Source organism: Trichomycterus rosablanca, chromosome 3 (genome assembly GCF_030014385.1).
Source record: "Trichomycterus rosablanca isolate fTriRos1 chromosome 3, fTriRos1.hap1, whole genome shotgun sequence".
In the NCBI taxonomy this organism is placed as follows: domain Eukaryota; kingdom Metazoa; phylum Chordata; class Actinopteri; order Siluriformes; family Trichomycteridae; genus Trichomycterus; species Trichomycterus rosablanca.
In genome coordinates, this window is record NC_085990.1 from 54,693,631 (window position 1) to 54,711,637 (window position 18,007).

An 18,007-nucleotide genomic window follows, 5' to 3' on the forward strand; every position below is an offset into this window, starting at 1 on the left:
CACACACACACACACACACTGTAAACTGGAGATACTGAGGTGAGATTATAACACACACACACACACTGTAAACTGGAGATACTGAGGTGAGATTATAACACACACACACACACACACACTGTAAACTGGAGATACTGAGGTGAGATTATAACACACACACACACACACACACACACACACACACACACTGTAAACTGGAGATACTGAGGTGAGATTATAACAAACACACACACACACACACACACACACACTAAACTGGAGATACTGAGGTGAGATTATAACAAACACACACACACACTGTAAACTGGAGATACTGAGGTGAGATTTTAACAAACACACACACACACACACACACACGCACAACACACACTGTACGCTGGAGATACTGAGATGAGATTATAACACACACACACACACTGTACACTGGAGATACTGAGGTGAGATTATAACACACACACACACACACACTGTACACTGGATATACTGAGGTGAGATTATAACACACACACACACACACACACACACACACACTGTACACTGGAGATACTGAGGTGAGATTATAACACACACACACACACACACACTCACACTGTACACTGGAGATACTGAGGTGAGATTATAACACACACACACACACACACACACAACACACACACACTACACTGGAGATACTGAGGTGAGATTATAACACACACACACACACACACACACACACACACTGTAAACTGGAGATACTGAGGTGAGATTATAACACACACACACACACACACACACACACACACACACACACACTGTAAACTGGAGATACTGAGGTGAGATTATAACACACACACACACTCACACTGTACACTGGAGATACTGAGGTGAGATTATAACACACACACACACACACACACACACACACACACACACACACAACACACACACACTGTACACTGGATATACTAAGGTGAGATTATAACACACACACACACACACACACACACTGTAAACTGGAGATACTGAGGTGAGATTATAACACACACACACACACACACTGTAAACTGGAGATACTGAGGTGAGATTATAACACACACACACACACACACACACACACACACTGTAAACTGGAGATACTGAGGTGAGATTATAACACACACACACACACACTGTACACTGGAGATACTGAGGTGAGATTATAACACACACACACACACACTGTAAACTGGAGATACTGAGGTGAGATTATAACACACACACACACACACACACTGTACACTGGAGATACTGAGGTGAGATTATAACACACACACACACACACACACTCACACTGTACACTGGAGATACTGAGGTGAGATTATAACACACACACACACACACACACACACAACACACACACACTGTACACTGGAGATACTGAGGTGAGATTATAACACACACACACATATACTCACACACACACACACACACACACACTGTACACTGGAGATACTGAGGTGAGATTATAACACACACACACACACACATACACACACACTGTACACTGGAGATACTGATGTGAGATTATAACACACACACACACAACACACACACTGTACACTGGAGATACTGAGGTGAGATTATAACACACACACACAAACAAACACACACTTTACACTGGAGATACTGAGGTGAGATTATAACACACACACACACACACACACACACAACACACACACACTGTACACTGGAGATTCTGAGGTGAGATTATAACACACACACACACATACTCACACACACACACACACACACATACTCACACACACACTGTACACTGGAGATACTAAGGTGAGATTATAACACACACACACACACACACACACACACACACACACTGTAAACTGGAGATACTGAGGTGAGATTATAACACACACACACACACTGTAAACTGGAGATACTGAGGTGAGATTATAACACACACACACACACACACACTGTAAACTGGAGATACTGAGGTGAGATTATAACACACACACACACACACACACACACACAACACACACACTGTACACTGGAGATACTGAGGTGAGATTATAACACACACATACACACACACACACACACACTGTAAATTGGAGATACTGAGGTGAGATTATAACACACACACACACTGTACACTGGAGATACTGAGGTGAGATTATAACACACACACACACACACACACACACACTGTAAACTGGAGATACTGAGGTGAGATTATAACACACACACACACTCACACTGTACACTGGAGATACTGAGGTGAGATTATAACACACACACACACACACACACACTGTAAACTGGAGATACTGAGGTGAGATTATAACACACACACACACTCACACTGTACACTGGAGATACTGAGGTGAGATTATAACACACACACACACACACACACACAACGCACACACACTGTACACTGGAGATACTGAGGTGAGATTATAACACACACACACACACACACACACACACTGTAAACTGGAGATACTGAGGTGAGATTATAACACACACACACACACACACACTGTAAACTGGAGATACTGAGGTGAGATTATAACACACACACACACACACACACTGTAAACTGGAGATACTGAGGTGAGATTATAACACACACACACACTGTAAACTGGAGATACTGAGGTGAGATTATAACACACACACACACACTGTACACTGGAGATACTGAGGTGAGATTATAACACACACACACACACACACACAAACTCACACTGTACACTGGAGATACTGAGGTGAGATTATAACACACACACACACACACACAACACACACACACTGTACACTGGAGATACTGAGGTGAGATTATAACACACACACACATATACTCACACACACACACACACACTACACTGGAGATACTGAGGTGAGATTATAACACACACACACACACACACATACACACACACTGTACACTGGAGATACTGAGGTGAGATTATAACACACACACACAAACAAACACACACTGTACACTGGAGATACTGAGGTGAGATTATAACACACACACACACACACACACACACACAACACACACACACTGTACACTGGAGATTCTGAGGTGAGATTATAACACACACACACATATACTCACACACACACTGTACACTGGAGATACTAAGGTGAGATTATAACACACACACACACACACACTGTAAACTGGAGATACTAAGGTGAGATTATAACACACACACACACACACACACACACACACACACACAGTGAACTTGAGATACTGAGGTGAGATTATAACAAACACACACACACACACTGTAAACTGGAGATACTGAGGTGAGATTATAACAAACACACACACACACACACACACACACTGTAAACTGGAGATACTGAGGTGAGATTATAACAAACACACACACACACACACACACACACACTGTAAACTGGAGATACTGAGGTGAGATTATAACAAACACACACACACACACACACACACACACACACTGTAAACTGGAGATACTGAGGTGAGATTATAACACACACACACACACACACACACTGTAAACTGGAGATACTGAGGTGAGATTATAACACACACACACACACACACACACACTGTAAACTGGAGATACTGAGGTGAGATTATAACAAACACACACACACACACACACACACACACACACACACACACACTGTAAACTTGAGATACTGAGGTGAGATTATAACACACACACACACACACACTGTAAACTGGAGATACTGAGGTGAGATTATAACACACACACACACACACACACACACACACTGTAAACTGGAGATACTGAGGTGAGATTATAACACACACACACACACACACACACACACACTGTAAACTGGAGATACTGAGGTGAGATTATAACACACACACACACACACACACACACACACTGTAAACTGGAGATACTGAGGTGAGATTATAGTTGCGTAAGCAACTACAATCAGAATCACTTTATTTCAGCAGGTATGTTACACATACGAGGAATTTGCTTTGGTGATACACACAATAATACACACAATATTTCACATAGTAGTACACACAATACACATCATAGTACAGATAATTACACATGTATGACATGTAACATAGAACATATTTAACAGACCCGACAGCACACGGACTGTTAACCAGTATTTACCAACATTTGCCCAAGAGAACAACTTTGGTTAAAAAGTGTTACAGCTCTGGGGAAAAAGCTGCTAGCGTGTCTGGATGTGTTTTTGCTGTCCTGAGTAGGGATGTCCCGATCACGTTTTATTGTTCCCGATACCGATCCTGATTATTAATTTTGATCCCGATCCGATACCGAGTCTCAAACCGATACTTGTATTTTCTAGATATTGTCTAGATAAGAACTGGATAATACTGTTCACACAGTGCACACTTCAAGTACATTACAGTTATTCAAATTAATCCAGTGTACATGTTTAACACCTGAATAGCTCTGCAGTGCTGTAGGGAAAAATGCTGCATCCAAGCTATTGGCTTAATGTTTTGTATTTTTACAAAATCAATAAAAATGATTGAGATAATTACAGTTTTACTTTAAACTTTACATTCAAAGAAAAACAATCTTTTTAATGCAGTGATGCACTAAAAATGAACAGAAATCTGTGTAGCAGCTTAACTTGAATATAAGAAAAAAAGTTACTTAACAGCATTACAGTAAAACCTGAATACCAAAATAAAATGGACAGGCTCTTTTGTTATGAAGGAAAGCCAGTTTTTAAAGTGCTTGTATTGTGACAGTGGTTTGATGGACGTTTCTATGCGAAGTGAGTGTGTTTTGACCCTTTGGGGTTTCCATAGTGCATGGAATAGCGTGCTTGACTCTAGCTGTCCGCTATTCGGTACCGTAACAGAAGAAGTTAATAAAGTGTTCTGCTCCCGACAATATGTGAATATAGTGTGTATTTATTTCTTTATTAAACGAGTGCATCACTACGTTGTTTGGTAAACCGGAGTGATCCTCGACTCACACACCATATAAACAGTAAAATTCTACAGTAATGAACGCAGCTCTGCTCCTACCGCCTCGTGAAACGCTCACAGTGCAGACATTACACTTCACTGTTGGACTTGTTTCACTTTCCAATTTAAAGTAGCGGCCATGCTGACGTAAAACAAAAAATCGGATTAGGATCGGGTTTAGTAAAGCCGATTCCGATTAGTTAAAAAATGCCTTGATCGGCCCCGATCCCGATCTTTGAGATCGGATCGGGACATCCCTAGTCCTGAGTCTTCTGGCAGATGGAAGAGTTTGAAAAAGGTGATGTCCAGGATGAGAGGGGTCTGCTGTAATTTTGCTGGCACGCTTCAGCACTTGTAGATGTCCTGAAGCGTTGGCAGACTACATCAATGATCCTCTCCACTGTCTTGATTATACGCTGGAGTTTGGCTCATTCATGTGATGTTGAGGAACCAAACCAAATGGTGATGGATGATGTAAGGATGGACTATATTATTGCTGTGTAGAACTGGATCAGCAGACTCTGTGGCAGGTTGAATTTCTTCAGCTGTCTCAGGAAAAACATTCTCTGCTGAGCCCTCTTGGCAATGGAGAGTGTGTTCTTTCCCCACTTTAGGTCCCTGAATAAGGTGGTGCCCAGGAACTTAAGTGACTCCACCACTAAGACCATACACTGTAAACCCTAATAAGTTAAGTTTACTCAAATAATTTGAGGCAATTCGTTGCCTCAAATGAATTAAGTTTTCGAAACTCAGTTTTGTACTGCACCTGTAACTTAACTTTTTAAGTCAAATTAACTATTGCACAACTGATCTAACTTGCTTGTTTAAGTTTATTGCAGTGATTATATAAAGTTGTTGTCACTCATCAAAATATGCATATTGTACTGGCTTTATACCCAAAATATTCTAAATTAAGAAGGCACTAATATTACAACTGCAAAAAAATCCAAATGACATCAAATCAATGGTATCAAATCTTATTTATTGGAAAAAAGCAGCAGTTTCACAAAACTGTAAAAAAAATGTGACAACATTTTGACAGCAACTCACAAAGCTCCAAGTTATGCAAATATAAATCTTAAAAACATTTGCTTGATTGCACAATTCACCTAAACTTCAAACTTTAAAGTGGAAAACAAATAAATTCTGGTGCATAGTCCATCTGTTTCTCTACATACTTTGTTAGCCCCCTGTCATGCAGTTCTTCAATGGTCAGGACTCACAGGACCCCCACAGAGCAGGTATTATTTGGGTGGTGGATCATTCTCAGCACTGCAGTGACACTGACATGGTGGTGGTGTATTAGTGTGTGTTGTGCTGGTATAAGTGAATAAGACACAGCAGTGCTGCTGGAGTTTTTAAACACCTCACTGTCACTGCTGGACTGAGAATAGTCCTCCAACCAAAAACATCCAGCCAACAGCGCCCCATGGGCAGCGTCCTGTGACCACTGATGAAGGTCTAGAAAATGACCAACTCAAATAGCAGCAATAGATGAGCAATCGTCTCTGACTTTACATCTACAAGGTGGACCGACTAGGTGTTGTTGAGTCTAATGGAGTGGACAGTGAGTGGACACGGTATTTAAAAACTCCAGCAGCACTGCTGTGTCTGACCCACTCATACTAGCACAACACACACTAACACACCACCACCATGTCAGTGTCACTGCAGTGCTGAGAATGATCCACCACCTAAATAATACCTGCTCTGTGGTGGTCCTGTGGGGGTCCTGACCATTGAAGAACAGTATGAAAGTAGCCTAAAAAAAAGCATGCAGAGAAACAGATGGACTACAGTCAGTAATTGTAGAACTACAAAGTGCTTTTATATGGTAAGTGGAGCTGATAAGACAGTGTGTGTAGAAACAAGCTGGTGCCCTCCTTCATCACACTCCACAATGAGGATCCCAGTAGCAATACTGCTGAACGTCTGCTCTTCATCAGTATCCTAAAAAATGTCAAAACATTACAATTCAGTCATTCAAACACAATGCATTAAGTTAAAGTGTGGAAAATGCACAAAGTGTGGAAAATGCAAATAAAAAAGAAAGCTTTCTAAAATTTACTTTGACTTTTGTTATTGCAAACATGAAATTGTTTGTTTTCTCTGGCCAACAATTTTATTCATAAATATAAATTAATTTCTGATATTCAGGCATGCAGCATATTTAAAAAAAAAAAAAAAGTTGACGGGGCCATTTAGGGCTAGTAAAAAGGTAAAAATTTACTAATGAGGTGATTTGAAAGAGGGGACTAATCATGATTTGGTACAAAAGCAACATCCAGGAAAGGTCTAGTCCTTCACAAAGCAAAGATAGGCAGATAATTTAAACAAGTTTTTAAACAAATGTGTGAGAAAATTATTGAAATGTTTAAAAAATAATATTCCTCAAAGAAAGATGGGAGGGGATTTCGGTAAGTTTACCCTGTACAGTGCATAACATAATTAAAAGATTCCCAATTATGATTACAGTCACCTGCTCGCATCACCTGTTTCAAATCATATCATTATTTAATTTACCCCATTACTAGCCCTAAACTGCCCCATCTCAACTTTTTAAAAATGTGTTAGTCCTAAATGGCTGAAATGGATGTACAAGTATGAATTCAATGAAGTTGACCAGAGAAAAAAACATGGCATCCAAGTCTGCAATAAAATTGTATTAATAGATAGATAGATAGATAGATAGATAGATAGATAGATAGATAGATAGATAGATAGATAGATAGATAGATAGATAGATAGATAGATAGATAGATAGATAGATAGATAGATTTCAACTTTATTGTCATTGCTCAGTACAGGTACAAGGCAACGAAATGTAGTTAGCATCTACCAGAAGTGCAAATAGTAGCATTGTGCAAAAAAAACAGAGAATATTAGTAACATATACCTATTATTAATATGAATATAGAGTTATAACTATAGCTAATTACATATATGGAATTATATCTGTGTACATATTACTATATACATAATATCAATAATAAAAATAAGCATATTAGTAAAAATGAATGTGTATTATAATAATAACAGTAACAGTAATAAAGATTAGTTAGGTATATATTAGTAATAACAGTACTGGGATAAAGGATGTGTAAATAGTACTACACTGTAACTATGACTATATAGGACGGTGAAAATATAACTATAACTATACATATGACAGTTGTGTAAAGTGCAGGTGCAATGATAATAATTACAACAGTCCAGTGTGCAGTCCGGGGTGATGGTAAAGTGCAGGTGCAACTTGTGCAATGATAAATGTGCAATGATAAATAACACAACAGTCCAGTGTGTAATCAGAAGGTGCAATGATAAATAATAAATAATAGGTCCAGTGTTTAGTCCAGAATGTCCAGAATGCCGTGTGTTAACGGCGAATAGTGGTGTTCAGTAAAGTTATTGAGGTTGGAAAAAAACTGTTTTTGAGCTGACTGGTCCTGGCACGTATGCTCCTGTATCTTTTCCCAGATGGTAGAAGGTTATACAGTGTGTGGCTGGGGTGGTAGGGGTCCCTGATGATGCTGTGTGCTCTGCTCACACAGCGCTGGTGGTGAAGGTCTCCGATGGTGGGGAGCCGTGTACCGATGATTCGTTGAGCAGTCCTCACCACCTTGTGAAGGGCCTTCTTGTCAGCCACAGTGGAGCTGCCGTACCACACGGTCACACAGCTGGACAGTACACTCTCGATGGTGCAGCGATAGAAGTTCGTGAGAATCTGGGGAGACAGATGGTCCTTTTTTAGTCTCCTCAAGAAGTAAAGGCGCTGCTGCGCTTTCTTCACCAGACAGGATGTGTTGTGGGTCCATGAAAGATCCTCAGAGATGTGGATGCCCAAAAACTTAAAACTGGAGACACGCTCCACCTCGTCACCGTTGATAAGGACAGGGAGATGTGTACCGGAAGTCCACGATGAGCTCTTTGGTCTTCTCAGTGTTCAAATGAAGGTTGTTGGAGGAACACCATGCCACCAGGTGCTGGATCTCCTCCCTGTAGGCCGATTCGTCGTTGTCCTTGATGCGGCCAACCACTGTGGTGTCGTCTGCAAACTTGATGAAGATGTTGGATCTATGCAGCGGCGCACAGTCGTGGGTGAACAGGGAGAAAAGCAATGGACTTAACACACAGCCCTGTGGAACACCTGTGCTCAGAGTCAGGCTAGAGGACACCTGACTACCCAACCTTACAGACTGGGGTCTGTTTGTTAAAAAGTTCAAGACCCAGTTACACATGGAGATGCTGATTCCCAGGTCACTGAGCTTGGCTACCAGCTTGGTTGGGATTACCGTATTGAAGGCAGAACTGAAATCAATAAACAGCATCCGTATGTAGGTGTCATTATTGTCCAGATGGGTGAGGGCGGAGTGAAGGGCAGTGGAAATGGCATCCTCTGTTGATCTGTTAGCATGGTAGGCAAACTGGTAAGGATCCAGTGCTGGTGGAAGCGCCGCTTTCAGATGGCAGAGAACCAGTTTCTCAAAGCACTTCATTGCAATGGGTGTGAGTGCTACCGGTCTAAAGTCGTTCAGGCAAGCTGCAGTAGTACGCTTAGGCACCGGAATGATGATCGATGTCTTCCAGCACGTAGGAACAGTAGCCTGGGCCAGTGACAGGTTGTAGATGTTAGTAAAGACCTGGGCTAACTGTTCAGCGCATGCTCTCAGGACACGTCCAGGGATGCCGTCAGAGCCGGCAGCCTTCGTCGCGTTTACTTTACTCAGTACTGAACACACCTCAGCTGTGGAGAGTGTAAGGAGGTTGCAGTCCTCAGGTGGTCGACTCTGTGTGGTGTGAAGTCCATTGTAGTTAAAGTGAGCGTAGAACCTGTTAAGCTCATCTGGGAGGGACGCACTGTTGGATGGAGGTGTTGGATGTGATGGTTTGTAGCTGGTGAGTGTCTGGATGCCCTTCCACATACGACGGGGGTCAGAGTTGTGAAAGTGCTCCTCAACAGACAGTTTGTAGGTGTGTTTGGCTCTTCTGATGCCCCTTTTCAGATTTGCCCTGGCTGAGCTGTAGGCCTCAGTATCACCCGACCTGAATGCAGCGTCCCGTGCTTTCAGTAGAAGTCGAACCTCGGCGTTCATCCAGGGTTTCTGGTTGGGGAAGATTTTCACATGCTTGACAGAGGTAACATTATCAATACACGTGTTGATGTAGTTTATTACAGATGATGTGTATGTGTCCAAGTCTATGTCCATGGAGGCTTCAGACGAAAACATGCTCCAATCAGTGTTATGGAACTGATGCTGTAGGGAGGAGATGGCGCCGTCTGGCCACACTTTAACTGTCCTTGTTGTGGTTTTCACACGTTTGATGAGTGGCACATACCTGGGAAGCAGGAACAATGAGAGGTGATCAGACTGTCCCAGGTGGGGGAGGGGAGATTAATCACACATTTTTAAAAAATCTGCCACAGTGCAAGGTTAGTTAGTGCAGTAAATTCACATTTCAGTGTTGAATGATAAACTACAAGATAGACAAACATGAATTAGCTAGCAAACTACACAAGAATAGTTAAAAAAGGCACCCGAATATAACTCATGTACCAATTAAAATGGAACTTAGCTCCACAATGTAACTGCAACACCAGTTAAGATGGAACTGGTCGTCGAGATTCTAACCCGCTGGCTAGAATGCGTTTTTGCATGAGACACGTCTTGCTTGTCGTTAAAACTTGATTAAAATGACTGGACCAACGCATTTCTACAGATAATGTCTAGCAGTCATGGTAAATAAATACAAGCTTACTTTTCTCTGTGCATGAGACTTCAACTTGGCATAGTGCGCCTAAACTTGGGAGTGAGTCGACATATGAATCACTCGGATGAATCGGTTGAATTAGATGGAACCGAGCACACAGTCTATTAAACAGACAAACGAACAAACCGACTCAGAAAAATGAATTACATTTCTCAAGTAATCGCGAGCGCTATAGATTTAATTAACTACATGTAAAATTATGTTTCCAAAACACCACTATTAAAGCTAACCTGATAAATATTGGCCAGTAAAATATTAATAGCTAACCGAGCTAGCAAATAAAGCAATACATAAAAGAAATGTGGTTGAGAAACCTTAACCAGTTCAGTTAACTAGAACAGTTTTCTTGGAATCAATCCCCGCCATTTGGAAATGTTCTAGAACTGTGTTCACATGACAGACAAGAAAGCTAAAACTTGGATTATTGAGTTAAATTCTCTTAAAACATTAAGTACACATGATCATTCAAAGAGAAATTAAAAACTACTTATCAAGATTAAGTGATGTCTACTTTATGTAAGAAATTAAGTAATTTCAACGTAATTTTTTTTAATACATACAAATGTTAGAGTTTACAGTGTAGAGCCATTAATTGTAAAGGGGGGGGGGGGTAAGGAGGGTGTGTTGCGCCTGAAATCCACCACCATCTCTACAGTCTTTTGCGTGTTGATCAGGAGGTGGTTGTCTCGACCTCCTGCTCGACTTCCTTTCTGTAGTCAGACTCGTCACCATCGGTTATCATCAGCAAACTTAAGGATCTTTACAGCTGGTTCCTTAGAAACACAGTCATTGGTATAGAGACTGAAGAGTGGATTATAGAGACAAGGCTGAGTGAAAGCACACAGCCTTGTGGTACACCAGTACTTAGGTTCCGCTGGTCTGAAGTGTGTTTTCCTAGCCGTACCTGCTGTGTCCTATTTGTCAGGAAGGCCATGATCCACTGGCAGATGGCATCTGGCACTGACAGCTGGGACAGTTTGACCTGCAGCAGCTCTGGCACTAAGGTGTTCAAGCCGAGCTGAAGTCCACAAACAGAACTCGAGCGTAGGTTCCAGGACTGTCGAGATGCTGCAGCATGAAGTGCAGGGCCACATTGACTACATCATTGACAGATCTATTTGCTCTGTATGCAAACTGCAGGGGATCCAGTAAAGGATTTGTGATGGTCTTCAGGTGGGCTGGGATCAAGCGTTCAAAGACCTTCATGACTACAGATGTCAGGGCTACAGGTCTGTAATCATTCAGTCCAGAAATGTTCGTTTTTTTGGGGACTCGTATGATGGTGGATGTTTTGAAGCATGAAGAAACAAAGTTCTAATGATCTGTTAAAAATGTGAGTGAAGGTGGGCGCCAGTTTATTGCTGCAGTGCTTATAGGTGGATGGAGAGATTCCGTCTGGCCCAGGAGCTTTTCTCACCTTTTGTTTCTTAAAGAGTCTGTTGACGTCCCGCTCGTTGATGGTTAAAGGAGCCAGGGACAGAGGTGAGAGAGCCAGGGTGGAGGAGGAGGATGAAGAATTAGCTGAGAAAGGCTGAGAATTGTCCTTATTGTATTCAAATCTGCAGTCATTCAGGAGAAGGGGGGTCTTTCGCACCTTGTAGTTAGTGATCTCTTCGAGGCCCCTCCAGACTGAAGTTGGGTCGTTAGCAGCAATATGGCTTTTCTGAATATTCCTTTTTTGCTGATGGGATACCTTTCTCCAGCTTGTATTTGGCCTCTTTGTAGAGAACTCTATCTCCAGTCCTGAATGCTGCCTCTTTTTCCCTATGAAGCTGTCTGAGTTCAGCCGAGAACCATGCTTTATTGTTGCTGTATTTAACCCGTGTTGTAGTAGAAATACAGCTGTCCTCACAGAAACTGATGTATGATGCTACAGTGTCTGTATATTCATCCAAGCTGTCCGTCACCTCCTCAAAGACAGACCAGTTTGTGAATTCAAATCAGTCCTGTAGCTTTTCAATGTCTTCACTGGTCCACTTCTTCACTGTTGTAATGACAGGCTTGTTAGTTTTGAGTCTCTGCCTGTATGTGGGAATGAGGTGAACGAGATTGTAGTCGGAATGTCCGAGAGCCGCACGCGTGACGGAGCGATAGGCATTTTTAACAGAGGTGTAGCAATGATCCAGAATGTTTCCTTCTCTTGTGGCACAGGTGACATGTTGCTTGTATTTCGGCATTTCTTTGGTAAGATTTGCGCTGTTAAAGTCTCCCAGGATGATGAGCAGTGAGTCCGGGTTCTCCCTTTCTACTTTCATTATCTGATCTGCCAGCAGTTTCTGCGCATCTCTCGTGCGCTCATCTGGCGGAATGTAAACAGAGACCAGAATGAATTAAGAAAACTCTCTGGGAGAGTAGTACGGTCTACAGTTAATGAAAAGTGATTCTAGATGAGGAGTGCATGATTTTAACAGTACCGTTGCGTCTTTACACCAGCGTTCATTGATGTAAAAGCACAGTCCTCCTCCTCTTGTTTTGCCGCTAAGCTCCGCGTCTCTGTCCGCTCGGTGCAGCTGAAAGCCGGGGAGATGCAGCGCGCTATCCGGGGTCAGCTCCGAAAGGCAGGTCTTCGTGAAGCACAGCGCAGATGTGTTTGAAAAGTCCCTGTTAGTTTGGTTGAGCATTAGTAGTTCTTCCAGTTTGTTGTGCAGAGATCACAGATTGGAGAGGAAAAAAGACGGTAACAGTGTTCGCACCCCACGTCGCCTCATCTTTACGAGCGTTCCGGCTCGTCTGCCTCTCCGCCGCTTTCTTGCCAGGTTGAGTAGAGCCAGCGCACCTGTTGTGAGGATTTCCATAATCTCTGAAGGATTTTGAGAAAACTCCGGAATAAAAGTTGGTGAAACATTGTCTCTGGAGGTCAGTAACAGTTCTTTGCTCCAACTGACCGAGTTTGATGCACAATAAATTACAATAACAAACAAAAGCCAACACAAAACATAGATAGTTCTCACCGAGGCAGCCATCTGCGGCGCCATCCAACTATATTTATTAACAAAAATGAGACACAAACACAAAATAAATAAAAGAGCAAACGAAAAACAAAAAGGACTGGAGAAGTCCAAATCACACTGCCGGGAGGCATTGACTCAAATGAAACAGAAATCAAAAACAATAACTAGCCAGGTCGCTGGATTTGCAGACACGTGAGCTTCACCACAGTAGTTGTACAAGGCAATGGAGTGAGCGCAGATAGAGCAGAGCCTTCGCCACCACTCGGGTTACCTGCTACCGCTGAAGGATCAGCAACTCTGTAAGAAAGTAGCAAGAAGAGTTAGAGTGAACACAAGGCAGATTCCAACCGGGGTTGTCCAGACCCAAGGCAAGCGCTCTAAGCACTAGGTGCGACAACCTGCAGCGACACTAGCTCTGCTTAAATAGGGCAGAGCCAGCTGCAGGCTGTCAGCACTAATTAGAGCGTGTGGTGTTTAAGGGTTTGTTAGCAGAATTTCTGTAACAATGGCGATGCTGTGAACCAGACCTTGGTTCACCAGTCGTTGCAGGAACCCTAACAGTACTTCCTCCTCTAGGAACAGCTCCTGAGGTCCCAAGGTTAGCGGCCTGATACCTACGGAACTCCGGGATGAGTTTAGGGTCCAGGATGTGATAAGCAGGGACCCATGAATGCTCCTTGGGGCTGTAACCCTCCCAATCTACCAAGTATTGGGTGCTACCCTGCACCTTCCTCGTGTCAAGGAGGCAGCGGATTGTGAATGCAGCGGCACCATGTATGATACGTGTGGCGGGAGGCTGAGTGGGAGGAGAGGCACCTTCACATGCAAATGAATGCAATTGAGAGACATGGAAGGTTGGATAAACTTTCATCTGAGCGGGTAGCTCCAACCTGTATGTCACAGGGTTTATCCGCCGTACTACCTTAAACAGGACAATAAACCTAGGTGCCAGTAAACCTAGGTGCTGCTGAACAGATGGGACCGCCACCTTGTGTTCCTCTTCTGGGAATAGCGGAGGTGGGTACCCGAACTGTGCCTCGAAGGGAGACATCCCTATTGCTAAGTGGTGAAGGGTGTTGTGGGCAAATTCAGCCCATAAAAGTTTGTCTGCCCAGGTGGCTGGATTACCTGCTGTAAGGCACCTGAGCATCTTCCCCAAATCCTAAATAACCTGATCGGATTGTCCATTGGACAGGCTGGCTGTGGCTCCTATTATCTGACAGAAGGCTCGCCAGCACTGATTAATAAATTGTGGGCCTCGGTCAGATACAATATCTGCAGGGAAACAATGTGCTCTCACCACATGCTGCAGAATAACCTGTGCCGTACCCATGGCAGATGGGAGTCTGGGCAGGGGAACAAAAATACAGGACTTGGTGAACCTGTCCACGATGACTAGCAGCACAGTAAATCCTCTGGACTTAGGTAGACCTGTTGCGAAGTCCAGAGCTAAGTGTGACCAGGGTCTTGAGGGCACTGGCAGGGGATGGAGTAGGCCTAGGGGCGCTCCCTGGTGCTCTTATTAGTGGCACACATGGAGCAGGAGCGAATAAAGTCCTTTACCTGGCTCTCCATACTAGGCCACCAGAATCGCCTGCGGAGAAGTTCCAGGGTCTTACTGACACCTGGATGGGCTGTGAACGGGAAGACGTACTAAAGTTACATATGAACCGCCTAAAAAAGTTGACAAAGCCCAGGAACCTCTGGACTTGGCGGACAGAACTGGTGGTTGGCCAATTCTCCACAGCTTTGGTTATAGCCGGATCCATGTGGAAAACCCCCTGGGAGACAATAAAGCCCAAGCAGTGTTTCAGTTCGGTGTTCCAGTTAGTGCTTTAATGGACACCTTAGATTCTGGTCATGGGCTAGCCTGTAACAGGCACGAATCCTGGAAACGTGTACCCCACCCAAACATGTACCCGGTGGCCCAATCAATCCTAGGATTGTGTCTACTAAACCAGGAGAAACCTAGGACTAATTGAAGATGAGGGACCTGTGTAACCAGAAAAGTGATCACGGCAATCACGAGGAGCAGAGTGAGAGGTTGCATTTGATGGGTAATGGAACCCCCAGCCACCGCCCGCCCATTCACAGCGAAGACGGAAATGGGACCCGATAATGGCTGGGTGGTGATGCAGAGCCTCTGTACCAGGGACTGGTCAATAAAACTCTCGACCGCTCCCAAATCAATATACTACTTAAATATAAACTTTAAGCTTGGTGGCTTCAGTTCCTCAGCGCAACCAGGCCTGCAAAAATATACTCCTATTAGGGATGGTCGCTTGGCCTACTCTCAGCAACCCTGATTTAACAAAAGGACAGGGTGTCTGTCTGGAAGCCGCCCGAGCCACTTCCAATTGCATAGGTCGGGATCGGGTTGTGCCAGTTTCTCGGTCCTTGGTGGACAATTGATTATATCAATCAAAATCAGAGAGTACTGCAGGAGAAAACCTCAAAATGTTCGGGGGACGGAATGGAAGGCTCACCAACTGAGGATGCCCCGAGGCGAGCAGGAGACTGGACTGAGTTATCAAAGTCGGTATTAGATGGTGGTATGGCTTGAGACAAATCAGCCAGGTGCTGAGCCAATTTGTTTAGTGTCAGCTTGTGTATACCTAGAGTCGTCCCCTGGTGGCATAGAACGTTGGTTACCAATGGGGAATCCACTGGGTCCATCTTACTGGTCGCACCTTTCTGTTATGATAAAATGAGTCTGACCCAAAATGCAGATTTAAATTGCGTAAGCAACTATATTTATTAACAAAAATAAGACACAAAATAAATTAAGGAGAAAACAAGAAACAAAAAGGATTGGAGAAGTCCCAATCACACCGCCGGGAGGCGTAGACTCAAATGAAACAGAAATCAAAAACAATAACTTAGGAACGCGAGCCTCGTACCCAGGTCCCTGGCTTTGCAGACACGCTAGCTTCACCACTGCACTAAACAGCTATACAAGACAATAGAGTGAGCGCAGATAGAGCAGAGCCTTCGCCACCACGTGGGTTACCTGCTACCGCTGAAGGATCAGCAACTCTGTAAGAAAGTAGCAAGAACAGTTAAAGAGTGAACACAAGGCAGATTCCAACCGAGGACGCTCTAAGCACTACCCTATATCAGAGCTAGGAACTAGCCTGGCTTAATAGAAGATAAAGCTGCTTAAGGTTATAGCTTCAGCTTATGGTTAGCCTCCTGCTAACAGCGCAAAGAAGAAACCAACGCTAATGAAAACAATAAGCAGGGCTGCGTAACAGTCACATCGAACATGATCAAGGACATAGAAATAAAAAGAAGGGACATACTAGACACCATAGTATATCCCCAAAAATCAAAAGCAAACCCTGTTCAAACACAACAAAATCCAAATGACAAACAACTCTATAATTCAATAAAACTGCCAAGGTTAATTATGATGAACTACTCATCAACCCATCAGTTATGTGCCTTCAGAAAACTCTGCTATCACCAAGAAACCCTCAACCAGAAAAACACAAGAGCAATCCTAAACTTCCTGACAGGAACAAAAATAAAAACAAAAATATAAATGGGTGCGGAGAAACAAAGAAAAAGTGACTTAAACACCACTCATGTCATACATAACACAATCAAGTGTATAATGTGGCATAAAAACTCAAATTAATACATAAATAAATAATCAAGCTAATAAAGCTTTTTGAATTGAATTATGTGTGTAATTATGTGTGTATACATGTTGAGTATGTGCGTCAGTTGTGAGTAATTCTAATTCTGTTTGTCCTGTGTGTGTGTGTGATGAGATATAATTGTGATGAGTGAGTGTGTGTGTGTGTGTGTAATAGTGATGAGTTATGTGTGTGTGAGATGTAATAGTGATGAGTTATGTGTGTGTGTGTGTGTGTGTGTGAGATGTAATTGTGATGAGTTCTTGTTCTCTCTGCAGGTTGGTGAACTGCAGTATCACAGAAGAAGGTTTTATATCTCTGGCTTCAGCTCTGAGATCAAACTCCTCATCACTCCTGAAAGAACTGGATCTAAGGGACAATAAACCAGGAGAATCAGGAGTGAAGCTTCTCACTGATCTACAGAAGGATCCTCACTGTAAACTGGAGACACTACGGTGAGTTACTGAGCTGTTTGTGTTTTGTTGTAATTTTATTGCTCATCTCTGTTACATAATTTTTTATATTTATTCTCTCTTCCACATCAACAGTGTGTGATCAGCACTTCATGTTCAGATATAATGATCCTTAACTGACCTGCTTTATTAGCCGGCTGAAGCTTCACCATGAGCAGAGATAAGAAGTGATGCATCACCATCATCTTCTAG

The 18,007-nt window shown here is 42.9% G+C and overlaps 1 protein-coding gene across 1 annotated transcript in view; it reads left to right on the forward strand.

The window, feature by feature from the left end:
• The window catches only part of LOC134310705 (NLR family CARD domain-containing protein 3-like), a 32,178-nt gene extending 14,377 nt beyond the window's left edge, over positions 1-17,801 (forward strand). Inside the window, exon 4 of the mRNA XM_062992333.1 lies at positions 17,621-17,801. Coding sequence (XP_062848403.1) covers positions 17,621-17,801 — 181 coding nt within the window. The remainder of the gene's footprint in view (positions 1-17,620) is intronic.
• Positions 17,802-18,007: the final 206 nt, after the last annotated feature.